The sequence below is a fragment of the Leucopleurus acutus genome, assembly GCF_964270905.1.
Source record: "Leucopleurus acutus genome assembly, chromosome: 7".
Classification (NCBI taxonomy): domain Eukaryota; kingdom Metazoa; phylum Chordata; class Mammalia; order Artiodactyla; family Delphinidae; genus Leucopleurus; species Leucopleurus acutus.
The window spans coordinates 55,566,379-55,585,012 of NC_139150.1; the positions used below are offsets into that span (position 1 = coordinate 55,566,379).

At 35.5% G+C, this 18,634-nt stretch overlaps 1 protein-coding gene across 1 annotated transcript; it reads right to left on the bottom strand.

Moving 5' to 3' along the window:
* Positions 1 to 4,454: 4,454 nt before the first annotated feature.
* Positions 4,455 to 18,086, bottom strand: INSL6 (insulin like 6; the record flags this gene model as incomplete). The annotated part of the gene is given in 6 exon segments (XM_082842343.1): positions 4,455 to 4,523; positions 4,525 to 4,547; positions 4,550 to 4,602; positions 4,604 to 4,632; positions 4,636 to 4,877; positions 17,813 to 18,086. Coding segments are annotated over 6 exon segments (690 nt in total).
* Between the last annotated feature and the right edge of the window lie 548 nt (positions 18,087 to 18,634).

Consider the following 18,634-nt stretch of genomic DNA (forward strand, 5'->3'; position numbering starts at 1 on the left):
AAGACCCAGCTCTATCCACCAGTGGGCAGGCATTGGCCCGTCCCACAAGGAAGCCTGCACAAGCTTCTAAACCAGACATCTGCCAGGTGGCAGACAGCAGAAGCAAGAAAACTGAAATCCTGCAGCCTGTGGAACTGAGTCTGCAAACACAGGTCAGAACCTACCCTGGGACCAGGTGGTCCCTGGCCCTTGGGCAACAAGAGTGGAATCAACTGCTAGGACACATGGGACATCCCCTACAGAGGGCCACTTATTCAAGGTTGAGAAACATAACTAACCTTCCATATACATAAGAATACAAATATAAATTTAGATAATGAGACAGCAGAGGAATATGTTCCAGATGAAGGAACAAGATAAAACCCCAAAGCAACAACTAAGTAACATGGAGATAGGCAGTACACTCAAAAGAACTTAGAATAATGATCGTAAAGATGATCCAAGAACACGAAAAAGAATGGATGCACAGAGCAAGAAGTTACAAGAAGTTTTTAACAAAGAGAAAATATAAAGGACAAAAAGAGATGAACAATAAAATGAAAAATATACTAGAAGGAATCAGCAGACTAACTGAGGCAGAGGAATGCATAAGTGAGATGGAAGACATAATGGTGGAAATCACTGCATGGAACAGAATACAGTAAAAAGAATGAAAAGAAATGAGGATGGTCTAAGAGACCTCTGGGATAACATTAAATGCACCAACATTCGTATTATAGGGGTCCCAGAAGGAGAAAAGAGAGAGGCGACCTGAGAAAACATTTGAAGAGATAATAGCTGAAAACTTCCCTAACATGGGAAAGGAAACAGTCACCCAAATTCAGGAAGCACAGAGAGTCCCACACAGGATTAATGCAAGGAGGAACACACCGAGAGTAATCAAATTGACAAAAATTATAGACAATAAATAAATAAATAAAAGCAACAAGGGAAAAGCAACAAATAACAGACAAGGGAACTCCCATAGGTTATCAGCTGATTTCTCAGCAGAAACTCTGCAGGCCAGAAGGGAGTGGCACAATATATTTAAAGTGATGAAAGGGAAGAACCTATAACCAAGAATACTCTACCCAGCAAGGGTTTCATTCAGATTCTAAGGAAATCAAAAGGTTTACAGACAAAAGCTAAGAGAATTTATCACCACCAGACCAGCTTTGCAACAAATGCTAAAGGAACTTCTCTAGGGGGAAAAGAAAAGGCCACAACTAGAAACAAGAAACTTACGAATGGGAAACCTCACCAGTAAAGGCAAACATACAGTAAAGGTAGGAAATCATCTGCACACGAATATAACAAAATGGGCAATCGTGAGAAGAGGAGAGCACAAATGCAAGATATTGGAAATGCATTTGAAATTAAAAGACCAGCAACTTAATCTTGCTTATATATAGACTGCTATATCAAAACCTCAGGTTAACTGAAAACTGAAAATCTACAAGATATACACAAAAAAGAAAATGGAATCCAAACCCACACTAAAGATAGTCATCAAATCACAAGGGGGAAAAAAAATCACAAGAGAACAAAAGAGGAAGGGAAAAAAAGCCTACAAAAACAAATCCAAAACAACAAAATGGCAATAAGAACATACATATTGATAATTACCTTAAATGTAAATGGATTAAATGCTCCAACCAAAAGACACTGGCTGAATGGATACAAAAACAACACCCATATGTCTGCTGTCTACAAGATCTGGATCTGAAGACCCACTTCAGATCCAGGGACACATACAGACTGAAAGTGAAGGGATGGAAAAATGTATTCCATGCAAATGGAAATCAAAAGAAAGCTGGAGTAGCAATACTCATATCAGACAAAATAGACTTTAAAATAAAGACTATAAGACTGTTAAAGAAATAAGACTGTTACAAGAGACAAAGAAAGACACTACATAATGATCAACAGATCAATCCAAAAAGAAGATATAACAATTGTAAATATATATGCACCCAACATAGGAACATCTCAACATACGAGGTAAATACTAACAGCCATAAAGGGAGAAATCAATAGTAACACAATAATAGTGGGGGACTTTAACACTCCACTTATATCAATGGACAGATCATACAGACAAATCAATAAGGAAAAACAAGCCTTAAATGACACATTAGACCAGATGGACTTAACTGATATTTATAGAGCATCCCATCCAAAAGCAGCAGAATACACATCTCAAGTGTACATGGAACAGTCTGCAGGATTGATCACATGCTGGCCAACAAAGTGAGCCTTGATAAATTTAAGAAAGTTGAATCACATCAAGCATCTTTTCTGACCACAACACCATGAGATTAGAAGTCAACTACAAGAAAAAAATTGTAAGAAAACACAAACACATGAAGGCTAAAAAATATGCTACTAAACAGTCAATGAATCACTAAAGAAAGAGGAAATTGAAAAGTACCTAGAGACAAATTAAAACAAAAGCACGATGATCCAAAACCTATGGGATGCAGCAAAAGCAGTTCTAAGATGAAGTTTATAGCAATCAGTCTTACCTTAGGAAACAAGAAAAATATGAAATAAATGACCTAAACTTACACCTAAAGCAACTACAGAAAGAAGAACAAAAAAACCCAAGTTTAGTATAATGAAAGAAATCATAAGGATCAGAGCAGCAATGAATGAAATAGAGACTAAGGAAACAATAGAAAAGACCAATGAAACTAAAAGCTGATCCTTTGAAAAGATAAACAAAATTGATGAACCTTTAGTCAGACTCATAAACTAAAAGAGGGAGAGGGCTCAAAACAATAAAACTAGAAATGAAAAAGGAGAAGTTAGAGTAGACATCACAGAAACACAAGGAATCATAAGAGACTACTACAAGCAACTATATGCCAATAAAATGGACAACCTGGAAGAAATGGACAAATTCCTAGAAAAGCACAACCTTCCAAGACTGAACCGGGAAGAAATAGAAAATATAAACAGCAATCACAAGCACTGAAATTGAGACTGTGATTTAAAATCTTCCAACAAACAAAAGCCCAGGACCAGATGGCTTCACAGGCGAATTCTATCAAACATTTAGAGAAGAGCTAACACCTATCCTTCTCAAACTCTTCCAAAATATAGCAGAGGCAGGCACACTCCCAAACTCATTCGACGAGGCCACCATCACCCTGATACCAAGACCAGACAAAGATGTCACAAAGGAAGAAAACTACAGGCCAATATAACTGATGAACATAGATGCAAAAATCCTCAACAAAATCTGGCAAACAGAATCCAACAGCACATTAAAAGGATCATACACCATGATCAAGTGGGGTTTATCCCAGGAATGCAAGGATTCAATATACGCAAAAAAACTCAAACATATTAATGCACTGTAAGTGTATATTATATAGATATAGATATGTGGAAAAGAACCTTTGTCCTAAGAAATAACAGAGCCAAATAGGAATTTAAAAATTTAACTGAAAAGAACATTACAGTACATATTTGGGAAAGAAACTAGAAAAAGATTTCAAATGATACTTACCCCCTAATTAATGGCAGAAAAGTAGGAAATTCCACTTTTGATTCTATGTATAAACTTTATATGTAGCATTAATATGTAGCATTAAAAAAGTTTCACATGTGGACATAAAGTGGAAAAACACACCAAAAACTTAAGTGTTATAACATCTATATTGAGTTGAGATACGAAAGCACATAAATAGCAGAATTTCTACAATATTCATATAGTGACTCTATTACCAGTGGTTCTCAACCTTTAAGCTACTTCAGAATGACCCAGAAGGCCTATAAAAACACAGACCACTGAGCCCTATACCCAGAGTTTCTGATTCAGTAGATCTGGGGGAGGACATTAGAACTATATTTCTAACAAGTTCCCAGGTGATGCTGACACTGCTAACCTGGTCAGCCCTCTATTCTGACCAAGGCAGAATAAAATTTCACATTATATCAGTACCTTCAAAGCAAAGACAGAGGATCCTGGAGAGAGATTACAACCTAAAGAAAGTCACTGAACTCTAAGTCCTCAATAGAAACTGAAAAAACTTCTGACTGACCAGTTACTATTATAAAACACAAAGAATTTTAAATGTACCTACTATTACAGTATAAGAGCTCCTACTAGGAGTAGTAGTTGATTAGTTAGTTTTAAATTGGTAGGACAGATGTATTAGCATACTAGAGTGAGCGTAATAGTCATGGGCACCAGTCTGTATATCATACACATGGAATGCAGAACATTCCGTAATCCATTTAAATGTAGCTTAAGAGAGTTTCAATCATACTGACAAGAATAAACAGGTTAATTCTTAGATGTCTACAATGATCATGCCATGTCCGGTAACATCTTCTTCAAATATAAAAATATATGAAAAATAGGGCACCAAAGAAAATAGTAAGATTCCTATTACCACCATAAAATATTGTCAAGTGCTTGCAAGTACATTCAGATGTTGTTCACAGTAGAGAACTTACAAGGACAATCACCAAAAAAATAAAATAAAAGTAAAATATAAGCTTTTTATTAAGTTAGTATAATTCCTATGATGGTTAGTACATCTCAGTCACAACTGCTGATGCTTCTTTAAGTTTTTATAATCAATATATGGAAGGCATGCAATAATAAGTTCTTTTTGTACATCCCTTCAGACAACATTTTTCTCAGTATCCTCTGCACTTTCTTTGGGGATGATTCCCCCAAAACAAATTGCTTAAGGTTTTAATTTTGTTTGTATTTTTCTTCTGAAATTCTACAATCTCATGAATATATGGACTGGTATCTTGTGATGAGGAAAATATCTCTTGTCTTGTCTTAAAAGGCAAGTTGGCCTTTTTGTACTGATGCTCAGACAGTGACTGCATCTTCAAATTGTTTAATGCTTCTTCCTGAGAGGCAAAAGTAGAGACTGTTGAGAGACAAGAAAAAAATCCTACTTTATTAAAATCTTCGTTTAGCTGAAAATTTAATCATAATGCTGTAATACTAGAGTCAGCTAATTTTGAAAACACAAGTAATCACATTTTAACTAGTAAAATGGTTATTTGAAAGCAATGTATATTTTTAACTAAAATAGTTGTAGGTATTGTTTTCCTATAAAAAAGGCCTAGAAACATTTGCACATTTTTATGCAAAAAATATTGAGATATAACTCATATGCCATAAAATTGAGCATTTTAAAATATACAATATATTCACAAGTTTGTGCAAACATCACCACTACCTAATTCCAGAACATTTCTATCACCCACAAAAGAAACCCCCACCCATTAGCAGTCACTCCCATTTCCCTCTTCCTCCAGCCCCTGGCACCTACTAATCTACTTTCTATTCTATGGATCTGCCTAAATCATACCATATGTGGCCACCTGTGTCTGGTTTCTTTCACTGAGCATATTTTCAAGGTTCAACCATGTTGTAGCATCTCTAGCAATACTTTATTCTTTTTATGGCTGAAAAATTTTCCACTGTATGGATATATCACATTTTGTTTAGCTGTTTATCAGTTGATGAACATTTGGGTTGTTTCTACTTTTTGACTATTATGAATAGCACTGCTCTGAACACCCACATACAAGTTTTTGTGTGAACACATTTTCAGTTTTCTTGGATATATACCTAGGAGTAGAACTGCTGGATCATATGGTAAATTTGTTTAACTTTTTTAGGAACCGCCAAACTATTTTCCACAGTGGTTGTACCATTTTACAATCCCACCACTAGGCTTCCAACTGCTACACATCTTCACCAACATTTGATATTTTTCATATTTTGATGAGAGCCATCCTAATGGATGTGAAGTGGTATCCCATTGTGGTTTTAATTTGCAATGACCTTGCAACTAATGATGTTGAGCATTTTTCATGTGCTTATTATATATCCTCCTTGTAGAAATGTCTATTCAAATCCTTTGCCAATTTCTAATTGAGTTATTTGTCTTTTACGCACATTTTTAACTAAGTGGTTAGTAGAAGCCATTTTGGTTTTTGTTGAAATATAAAGAAATGGAGAAGTAGTGATACACTCAATGAACTGATTATTTCTATTATACTGCTCTTACTCAATATTACTGATAATAAATTAAAATAAGACCAGAAGGTAATTAATTGGCGGCTTGTTGGATTTCCATCATTGCCCTTGCCCATCTACAGTCCCTTTTGGGAGATATATTTGCCTCTAGCCATTGCTGTAGAGTCACCCTTAGGCAGTCATAGGGTGATTCCACCTTATATCCACAGATGAATAGTCAGGAGGTTGGCACCTGACCCCAAACAAACCAATCTACTACAGTGGCCAGCAATCCATGCCATGTGAAAAATAAGTTGGCTCAATCAGATTTCCTCTCTTTAAAATTAGAACTAAGAAGTAATGAGAACAAGATGAGTTAGAACCAAAACTGAGAGGATACTATGAAGCTTATCATGACAAGCTAAAGTTATAAAGGAACATAGATATTAGAGGAGAAAAGATTCAGAGAGAGAAAGAGAGAAGGTGATTTTTAGCACTGACTTGATTCCTTAGGCTTTCCAGGGCCTTTCCAGATCCATTTACAGATCTTGTTTTTATAATAACTATCCTCTGCTTTTTTCTTGAGGGTATTTAGGAGAAACTCTGTCTCTTGCAGTGACAGTCCTATTAGAATATTCTGTAATAACTTTGTATTTAATAAATGCCTAAGACAAAATGTGGAGTAGTAAAACTTTAGGACAGATATTAATCTATTCTAAGGTAGCAAATAATGTCATCTAAGACAGATAAATATGTGATCAATTAAAGTGTGTCACAATGAACAGAGTACACTGAAGGGAAAAGTGAATTAGGTTGTCTACGCAGGTTGAAGAAAGACCTTCTTGGATGAGATGTGCCATGTTCTGCCACTTAAAGGGAAAAAAAAAAGGCAGACAATAAGAAGGAAACTTGTTCATGAATGAAGGCAACTAGGGACTAGTTAATGAAAAGTACATGTCAAATTGGAGAGGGAACTTAAAAGGGAAACAAGCTGTACTCATCAGGAAACAAGAAAGGTTAAAAATGAGTATTCAAATCAATGAATTTGAAAAAGAGCAACAGAGATAACCCAAATAAGTAATAAGGAAAGAAATCAATGAATTATAGAAAGAAAACAATATAAAGATTTAGAAAACCAAAAGTTGGCTCTTTTAAAGGATTAATAAAATATAACTTTAGCCAGACTAATCAAGAAAAAAAGATGAATGTGAACAAAATACACTAGGAAAAAAAGGACTACAATACAGATACAACTGTGGTTCATACAAATCAACATCAAAAAAACAAAACAACCCAATCAAAAAATGTACAGAAGAACTGAACAGACATTTTTCCAGAGAGGAAATGCAGATGGCCAACAGGCACAGGAAAAGATGCTCAACATCGCTAATCATCAAGGAAATGAGTCAAATCAAAACCACAGTGAAATATCACCTCATACCTACCAGAATGGCTATCATCAAAACTAACACAACCAATGTTGGCAAGGATGAGGGGAAAAGGGAACCCTCGTACTGTTGGTGAGAATGTAAACTGGTGCAGCCACTCTAGAAAACAGTCTGGAGGTTTCTCAAAAAACTAAAACTAGAACTACCATATGACCCAGCAATTTCACTTCTACGTATATATCGAAAAGAAACAATACACTAATTCGAAAAGATACAGGCACCCCAATGTTCATAGCAGCATATTTACAATTGCCAAGATATGGAAGCAACCTAAGTGTCCATCAACATATGAATGGATAGAAAAAGTTGTGAGATATATATATATATGTATGTATGTATATGTAATGGAATCTTACTCAGCCATAAAAAAGAACGAGATTTTGCCTTCTGCAGCAACATGGATAGACTTGGAGGGTATTATGCTAAGTGAAGTAAGTCAGACAGAGAAAGACAAATACTGTATGATATCACTATATGTGGAATCTAAAAAATACAACAAATAGTGAATATAACAAAAAAGAAGCAGTCTCACAGATACAGAGAAGAAATGAGTGGTTACCAGGGAGGAGAGGGAAGGGAGGAGAGGTAAGATAGGGGTGGGGGATTATGAGGTAAAACAATTATGTATAAAATAAGCTACAAGGATATATTGTACAATACCAGTAATATAGCCAATATTTTATAATAGCCAATATTTTATAATAACTATAAATGGAGTATAAAAATTGTACACCTGTAACATATAATATTGTACACCAACTATACTTCAATTAAAAACATTTTTTTAAACCATAAGCCCATTTCACTTACAAATGTTTGTTTGAAAGTCCCAAATAAGGTATTAGTTAACTGAATCCATGAACGTATTTTACAAATATATTAAGAAAGTGTTTATCCCAGAAATGCAAGATCACAAAATCTATCAATGCAATTTACTATATTAATAGACTCCCATCCTCACTCAGCTGGTTTTGCTTTCTACTTTATAAGAAAATTGAAGGAATCAGAAGGGAACCTGTATTTGCTCCCTTCACTGTCTTTTTACTCATCTCTTAACATCTGTACCCATAATTCTGCCTTCCTAAGTATTTCCATAGGTGAATTATCCACTCTAAAACCAATTCCTCCACTTATGGACTAGATCTATTTCCTCCTGCCCACTCTGGGATATCACTCCAGCAGTGCTTCTCTTTATCTTTCTTTCATCATTATTTTTTCACTTCTAGCAAACCACTCCTATCAGCAAATGTGCTATTTCTCCCACTTAAAAAAAAAACAAGAAACACTTCTCTTGGCCCTGCTTACCATCCAATTTCTTTTCTCTCCTCTGTAGCAAAACTCCTTCTGTATTTATTAATTCACTTCTCTTACTCTGTCTGATACGCATTCTATACAGGCTTTTACTGCATCACTCCACCAAAACTTCTCTTATCAAGCTCACAAACAACCTCTATATTGCTAAATTCAACAGCCAACTCTCATCTTATTTAACTAATAAAAACCACTCCTTCTTGATATGCTTTCTTCACTTGGTTTCCAGGATACCACATTCTCTCTCCTTCCCACCTAACTATTTGCCCCTTTCTACCTCCTTTGCAAGTACTTCCTCTCAGTTTTTTTTAATGTTGATGTCTCCCAGAGCTCAGTCCTTGGTACTCTTTTCAATCTATACTTACTCTCTTCATGATCTCATCCAGTCTTATGGCTTAAAAAATTATCTATATACCTATGGCTCCTTAATTTCTTTCTTCAAGCAATTTTTTTCTTCCAAACTCCAGATTCATATGTCCTACTTGCTACTCAACATCTCCACTCTGATGTCTCAAACTCAACATGTTTAAAACTCCACCTGAACTTTTCAAACTCAAAATGTCCAAAGATGAACTACTAATACTGTTTTCCAAACCTGTTCCACTTGAGACCTTTCCTATTTCAGTTGATTTGATAGTAACCCTATCCTTCCAGGTGTTCAAAGCAAAAGCTCTGAAATCACATATTTTTTTTAACATATTGGAGTAATTCCTGATTTTTCTTTTTTCTCATATCTTACATCATATCTGCCCAAATATATCTAGATTATAACAGTTATCACTGCTTCCACTCACTGCTACCATCCTTATCCAGATGCTATCCTCTCTAATACCTTCCTAACAGGTCTCTCTGTTTCTACTCTTGCTTCCCTACAGTCTATCCTTAACACAGTTGTCAAAGTGATCCCTTTAAAATGTCAATTATGTCACTCCTCTGCTCAAAAACCTGTAATGACTCCTTGCAAATGCTATAAGAATAAAAAAAAGAAGAGTGGTATAAAGTTTAGAAAGTAAGTGACAAAAAACTATTAAGATAGTTCCACATAATTACTGGATTAAAATCAACCTGTAAAACTCAACTGCATTTCTCTAACCAATGATCACTAACTAGAAATATAATTAACAAGTATTTACAATAGCAACAAAATTAAAGTATTAAGCATTAACTTAACCAACAATACAGAAAGTCTCTATAGAGAAAACTTTAAAATTCTAATGACAGAATACAAAGATATTCCATGTTTTTGGCTGAGATGACTTTTTGTTAAAAAGATGTCAATTCTCTTCAAATTATTCTCTGTAATTCCATGCATCCCATTTAAATTCCAGATGGGTTTTTATAAAATAAATTCAATAAGCTTACTCTTAAATGCATATATAAGGATAAAGGCAGAGGATTAGTTCAGTCAACCTTAAGGGAAAAAAATAAACATTGGAGACTTGCTCTCCAAGATAAATGACATCCTACAGAGTCATAGTACTAAAACAGTGTAGTAATAATACAAAGTCAAACAAAAAGACCAATTAAATAAGAATCTCAGACAAACTTAATAAACAATAAAAGTGGCTCTACAATCAATGGGAAAAAACCGATTGTTCAGTAGATGGTATTCAGAAAATTATATCTTCATGTAGAGAAAAGTAAGACACTGAGAAAACTAAGATAGTATCCCTAGCAGAACAGAACCAAAAATGGGCCCCAGAATTAAGGACCTAATGAGAACAGTAAAACTATAAAATTAACAGAAGAACAGAAAAGGAACCTCTAAAACTTTTGAAAGTTTTGTTCATACTTTTGAAAGTATGAACAATAAGGCAAAACACTTATCGTCTACTTGTATAAAAATTAAGACTTTCTGTCAAACACCAGTAGACAGATGACAGAATAGGAGAACATATTTGTAATATCTAAAACCTACAGCTGATTACTATTGTATCTAGATTTTGAATAACTCTTACAAATCAACTGGAAGATGACAATTCCAACAAAAAGTGAGCAAAATGTATAAACAGGAAATTTTCAGAAAAAAGGAACCCAAGAGGCTAATATGTATATGAAGAGGTGCTCAAATTCAGAGCAAATTAAGACAAAAATGAGACACTATTTCACGCCTGTGGCACTGGCAAAAGTTAAAAATTGTATAATGTTAATTCTTGACAGGGATACAAGAACACAGGAATCCTCATGTACTAGTGGTGCAACTATAAATTGGTGTAGCCATTCTGCAAAGCAATCTGAATGCACCTCAAGTAAATTAAGCATAATATATTTTATGATACATCAATTCTACCCCTAGGTATATATCCCAGAGAAATGTCCACACAGATCCATAAGGGGGCATATACAATGATGCTCACTGCAGTGTTATTTATAGTGGCAGGGAGTTGAAGGCTATATAGGTTAGATGTTCATCACTAGAAGAAAGAATAAGTAAAATGTGAGGAATGCGTATGAATATTATGCAGCAGTTTGAAGCAATGACTAAAAGTTCACATAGCAATAATAAGATATAGATCTCAAATACCATTTAGATATATTTTTAAAATACATGCACAGGAAATAATGCACAATTTGCAATAAAACATATAAAAACAAAAATACATAATAAAACATTAGAATGGCTGCCTATGGGAGGAGGAGAATGGGCATGAAGAAAGGAGATATGTGGAGACTAATTATCTTCTAACATACCATATAATTTATTTATGTTTATTGTCTATCTTCACTATTCTGTAAGCTTCATGAAGGCAAGAACCTTCACTGCCTCCTGAGTGAAAATGTTCACTCTTATATCCCAAGCAGCATGAATACTAACTAATATACAACAGGCACACAAATTTTGTTGAATTAATATATAAATAGAGAGGTTCTGCATAGCCAGTTGTGATAATGATATCTAAAGAAACAAGAAAATAAACAAAAAAACAAGAACAAATGAATGAAGACCAAGAATGGGGGAATACAGCCTATCTAACTGGAATAGGGGTTATTGATTATGAAAAACTGGTGATGAAACTTTGATGATTTCACCTGGCACTAAGAGTTAGGCAGCACCATACTCAGCCAGAATTTAGAAATATGACGTTAGCTTCATGGTGCCACACTATGAGGTAAGCATGAGACATGGCCCATACATTCAGGATCCACTAACAAGGAGCACACATCTCAAATTCAAGTTATGCATGAGTAGTCCTGAAAAAAAGCATTTTTGAATATGAGTGTATCAAACTATCTTTTCCTGTGTCAGACTCAAATAGATCATCAGAAGATTAAAATTGTTGATAACTGACTTGATCTAATATAGAAATATATTCTGCTGATATAAGCTAAATAAAAATCAATCAACTTTACAGCAACATTCACATGTAAAAGAAATTGCATACTTGTATATTCTACATTGGAATTCTATATTGGAAACACATACCTCTCTACAACTTCTAAATTAGTCACTAGAAATTAATAGGACTACATGTCGTCTTTCCTTATAGATTAAGAATTCTTTAAATTTTAATACACATTCATATTGATAACCTAAATCCATTTTTTGTTCTTCCATATATTTTAAAACAACCATGGTTTTATTGCCACATGATATTTCCACTTCAGCAAACTGTCCTTTATATAGCTCCCATAGTAACAAGTTTAATGGGTATGAGAACTCTGAAATATTATCAGATGTATTTTCATTTCCTACGAATCCTGTTTCATTGCAGATCCCTCCTCATTGAATTAGTGACATGTTCTCCTTCAGGGGATTGTGAATAATACCTGAGACAAAGGAGTGATTAATCAGCTCTGAGTTTTAAAGTTGACTTTTTATTAATGAGAAAAGAGTTTCCTCCAGAGTAGGCTTTGTCGAGAAAAAGGATTCTAAACTCTTTTTCAATAATAAACTCAAGCTTGGATGACTGAAGGTAAAATTTTGACTAGGTTATAGGTAATGAGAGCACAGTATTTGATGTGAGAGAAATGCCCACTGAACATGAAGTAGAAAGGGTAGGTCCACCTTGCATTTCTGGGAGAAAAGAGTAACGAAGAAATAGAGAAGTGAACTATTCCCTTGTTACTCAAAGAGCAGTGTCCAACTAACAGAATAAGCATCACCTGGGAGCTTATAAAACTGTAGACTCTCAGGCCCCACCCCAGACCTACTGAATCAGAATCTGTATATTAACAGTATTCCCCAGGTGATTCATATACACATTAAAGTGCGAATATCAACTGAACTAAGGTACAATTTAGAGACTGGTGAGAAACAATTCCTTCTTTATAAGAGCAGGATAAAGTGAGTTTATATGTAGGTGGTTTTGATGGTGGAAAATGATTAAGATTCAGTCTGATCCTTTCTACTGTTTCTGTCTTTAAAAGTTTCATTCCCCTTATATGCAGATGGCATGATACTCTATATAGAAAACCCTAAAGACTCCACACAAAAACTACTAGAACTGCTAAACAAATTTAGCAAGGTAGTAGGATACAAGATTAACATACAGAAATCTGTTGCATTTCTTTCCACTAACAATGAGATATGAGAAACAGATAGTAAAAAAAAAAAAAATCCCTTTTAAAATCACATCAAAAAAAACCACAAAAAAAACCTAGAAATAAACCTGACCAAGGAGTGAAAGACTTATACCCTGAGAACTATAAAACATTGATAAATGAAACTGAAGATGATTCAAAGAAACGGAAAGATATCCCATGCTCTTGGATTGGAAGAAATCTACAGATTTAATGCGATCCCTGTCAAATGACCCACGACATTTTTCACAGAACTAGAACAAATAATCCTAAAATTAATATGGACCCACAAAAGACCCAGAATTGCCAAAGCAATCCTAAGGAAAAAGAACAAAGCTGGAGACACAACCCTCTCAGACTTTAGACAATACTACAAAGCTACAGTCATCAAAACAGTGTGATATTGGCACAAAAACAGACATAAGGATCAACTGAACAGAATAGAGAGCCCAGAAATAAACCCACACACCTATGGTCAATTAATCTTCAACAAAGGAGACAAGAATATACAATGGAGAAAAGACAGTCTCTTCAGCAAGTGGTGCTGGGAAAGCTGGACAGCCCCATGTAAATCAATGAGGGTAGAACACTCCCTCACACCATACACAAAAATAAACTCAAAATGGCTTAAAGTCTTAAATATAAGACATGACACCATATAACTCCTAGTAGAGAACATAGGCAAAACATTCTCTGACATAAATCATACCAATGTTTTCTTAGGTCAGTCTCCCAAGGCAATAGAAATAAAAGCAAAAATGAGCAAAGGGGACCTAATCAAACTTATAAGCTTTTGCACAGCAAAGGAAACCATAAACGAAATGAAAAGACAACCTACAGAATGGGAGAAAATATTTGCAAATGATGTGACCAACAAGGGCTTAATTTCCAAAATATACAAACAGCTCATATAGCTCAATATAAAACAAAACAAAACAAACAACCCGGTCAAAACTGGGCAGAAGAACTAAATAGACACTTCTCCAAAGAAGACTACAGATGGTCAATGGGCACATGAAAAGGTGCTCAACATTACTAGTTATTAGAGAAATGCAAATCAAAACTACAATGAGGTATTACTTCACACCGGTCAGAATGGCCATCATCAAAAAGTCTACAAATAATAAATGCTGGAGAGGGTGTGGAGAAAAGGGAACCCTCCTACACTGTTGGTGGGAATGTAAATTGGTACAGCCACTATGAAGAACAGTATGGAGGTTCCTTTAAAAATTATTGGGTTGGCCAAAATGTTCATTTGTTTTTGTTTTTGTTTTCCGTAAGATGGCTCTGGTAGCGTTTAGGTGTCTTTAACTTCATTCGAAACGATTTTGTTAGTTTGTATTGTGACAGCTGTCATATCAGCATATTAAAAAAAAAAAAAACTTATTAGGGACTTCCCTGGCGGTCCAGTGGTTAAGACTTCACCTTCCAATGCAGGGGTTTGGGTTCAATCCCTGGTCAGGGAGCTAAGATCCCACATGCCTCTTGGCCAAAAAACGAAAACGTAAAACAGAAGCAATATTGTAACAAATTCAATAAAGACTTTATAAATGGTCCCCACCAAAAAAAATCTAAAAAGAAAAAAAACCTTATCAAAATTGGTGAATTTTTGTGTAGCCATTTTAATACTGAAGATGGAAGAAAAATAGCAACATTTTCGGTTTATTATGCTTCGTTAATATTCCAAGAAAGGTAAAAATGCAACTGAAACGCAACAAAAAATTGTGCAGTGTATGGAGAAGGTGCTGTGACTGATCGAATGTGTCAAAAGTTATTTGTGAAGTTTTGTGCTGGAGGTTGCTCACTGGACGATGCTCCATAGTCGGGCAGACCAGTTGAAGTTGATAGTGATCAAATCGAGACATTAATTGAGAACAATCAAACGTTATACCATGCAGGAGATAGCCAACATACTTAAAATATCCAAATCAAGCAATGAAAATTATTTGCACTAGCTTGGTTATATTAATCACTTTGATGTTTGGGTTCCACATAAGTTAAGCAAAAACCTTCTTGACCATATTTCCACATGTGATTCTCTACTGAAATGTAATGAAAACATTCCGTTTTTAAAACAAATTGTGACAGGCAATGAAAAGTGGACACTGTACAATAAAGTGGAATGGAAGAGATCATGGGGCAAGCGAAATGAACCACCACCAACCACACCAAAGGCCGGTCTTCAGCCAAAGAAGGGGATGTTGTGTATATGGTGGGACTGGAAGGGAATCCTCTACTATGAGCTTCTTCCTGAAAACCAAACGATTAATTCCAACAAGCACTGCTCCCAATTAGACCAACTGAAAGCAGCACTCAGTGAAAAGCATCTGGAATTAGTCAACAGAAAACACATAATCTTCCATCAGGATAACACAAGACCACATGTTCCTTTGATGGCCAGGCAAAAACTGTTACAGCTTGGCTGGGAAGTTCTGATTCATCTGCCGTATTAACCAGACACTGCACCTTCAGATTTCCACTTATTTTGGTCTTTACAAAATTCTCTTAATGGAAAAAATGTCAATTCCCTGGAAGATTGTAAAAGGCACCTGGAACAGTTCTTTGCTCAAAAAGATATAAAGTTTTGGGAAGATGGAATTATGAAGTTGCCTGGAAAATGGCAGAGGGTAGTGGAACAAAATGGTGAATACATTGTTCAACAGTTATTGGTGAAAATGAAAAATGTGTCTTTTATTTTTACTTAAAAACCAAAGGAACACACACAATGGAATATTACTCATCCATAAAAAAGAATGAAATAATGCCATTTGCAGCAACATGGTGCAACCTAGAGATTATCATATTAAATGAAGTAAGTCAGACAGAGAAAGACAAATATCATGATTATCACTTATATGTGGAATCTAAAAAAATGATACAAATGAACTTATTTACAAAACAGAAATAGACATAGGAAACAAACTTATGGTTACTAAAGGGGAAAGGGGGGAGGGACAAATTAGAAGTATGGGACTAACAGATACACACTACTATATATACAATAAATTAAAAAAGGACTTTCTGTGTAGCACAGGGAACTATATTCAATATCTTGTAATAACCTATAATGGAAAAAATCTGAAAAAGAATATATACAAATATACATATATAACTAATCTAATAACTAAACTAATATTATATATAAATACAACTGAGTCAATTTGCTGTACACCCGAAACTAACACAACATTGTAAATCAAATACACGTCAATAAAAACAATTTTATTCTCTTAGCAACAATAATCTTATAAGATTTATTCATTCATTCATTAAAGAAGAATAAGTGCTTATCAGAATATAGCCAATTCTTTATAACTTTAAATGGAATATAATCTATAGAAATTTTGAATCACCATGTTATACACCTGAGACTAATATTGTAAACCAACTATACCTCAAAACAAAAAAAAAGAATAAGTGTTTATAATGTGCTAGGCAATGTTTTAGCTTGTTTCAGTCATCTACATTAGGGTCTCTCTTTTGGCACGATAGTCTAACTCCTTTCCTTAATTTCAGAAATCTTGACTTTTGCAAAATTTGTCCAAATAGAATCAATTGGATTACTATAAAAGGCAATAACTTCAATGACACTACACTCTATAGACCACAGTCTACAAATAAAGTGCATTTTCTTTTAAAATGGCAAACATATTGGGACTAAAATGTGTTAGTCACAAAATGTAAAAACAGAAGAATGGATCTGAAACAAAAATATTCTTCCTAAAGACTGCTTAAAAGCATTAAGTATAAATTCAATACATATTAAGCACATACCCTGTGCTCAGCCCTCTGCTAGACATTTCAGATAAAAACATACATGAGCAATCCCTATAACATGGTATGGCATACAGGGCTGGCATTAAGAGATTGAGACTTGCCAGTAGCACAAGCCTAGTGCTTAGAAAGACCCTGCATTTTGTTTAATGCTCTGTTGTCCCAGTCTTGAAATTCTCAATAATTTTATCTTTTGACTTGTATGTGAAGTCTGATGGGACAGAGGACCATGTGTTTGAGCAGAGGAGATAGGCACAAGAAAGGTAAAAAGCTTTATATTTTAGTACCTTTAACAGTTTTTCCTGCTTTTTGAACAAGGGGCCCTGCATTTTTATTTGCACTAGGCAGGGCCAGTTATGTAGCAGGTCCTGATTATAGTTAAATATTACAGTTAAATATAAATAGTTAAATAGAATTATGTGTTAGATATTGCGGTAGAATGGAGAATGGAGTGAGTAGCTATGAAATGGTCAGTGATGAGTTCACAGGGAAAATGATACCTAAATCAGGCTTTGAAGGGCAAAATAGTTTGCCAAGTGACAAGGGCACTGCAGAAAGGGAAAGCGAGGGAAACAGCATTATTCTTATACAAATGTGTAGACTTACATGTGTACGCTTCTTTCCTCCAAGTTACAACAAACAAAAACAACGACTTCATGGCTTTTGTATATGTATTAGGCACAAATTCCATTTCCTGCAGAAGTTCCATGCCTGGCAGGGCAAATTCGGGAATAAGAAATGTACAAAGATGAAAAAACATGCCTCTGGTTTAGATTTTTACCTGGGTTCGTCGCTCTCCTCCAGACCGGGAAAGTGGTTTGCGAGCTTTCTAACCGGTCAGGGATAAAGGTTTCGACCTTCTCCGAGGCCTGGGAAAGCAGCTGTGTGAAAGGCTTTTCCTCCTCAATGTGGCTCCAGTTAACAGTGCCACAGAGTTTTACTATTTCTTGCAGCAGATGCCTGCCGCACAATCTCCTGGCTCGACTAATGTTGTTCAGCTCACGGGAGACCCGAACTAGCAGGAGCCCGACACACAAGCAGAAGAGCCACGGCATCCCTGGACACCCAACACAGACAGATCCGCCGAGGGCCCTAACTGCCGTCTGTCCCACGACTGCGCGTGCGCACCTGGCGACCTTCTGATTTTCGCGTGCAGACCTCGCGAGAACTTCAAGACTAGGTGAGCGGCGCCGGCGCCTAAACTTCCCGTGTTACGCGGGGCTCTCAGGCCATCCCAGGTGGCTGCCTGTTAATTTTTAAAATGATTGATTAGTTTTTCTTGCCATCCTCACTAGGGAGACTCATCAAATGAAATATGGGGCCGTAGTTAACGCATCCCTCTAGTGGAATGCGTTTCCCGCCTCTTTTGCCTGTTGGGACGTCGCTTCCTTCGAGAAACCTCTCATTTTCTTCATGGCGTTTATCTCGGTAGGTTTCCTCACATTTATTTTTGCGCCTGTTTGATAATTTCTTCCCCTAATCCCCGGGTTTCACGAAGGCAATGCCGGCGTCTGTTCTTGCTTCCCATTGTACCTCAGGGCCTGACGCATAGTTGGCAATCAAATATGTGGAAACATGTGTGCACGTTTTAAAGTCAGATGCA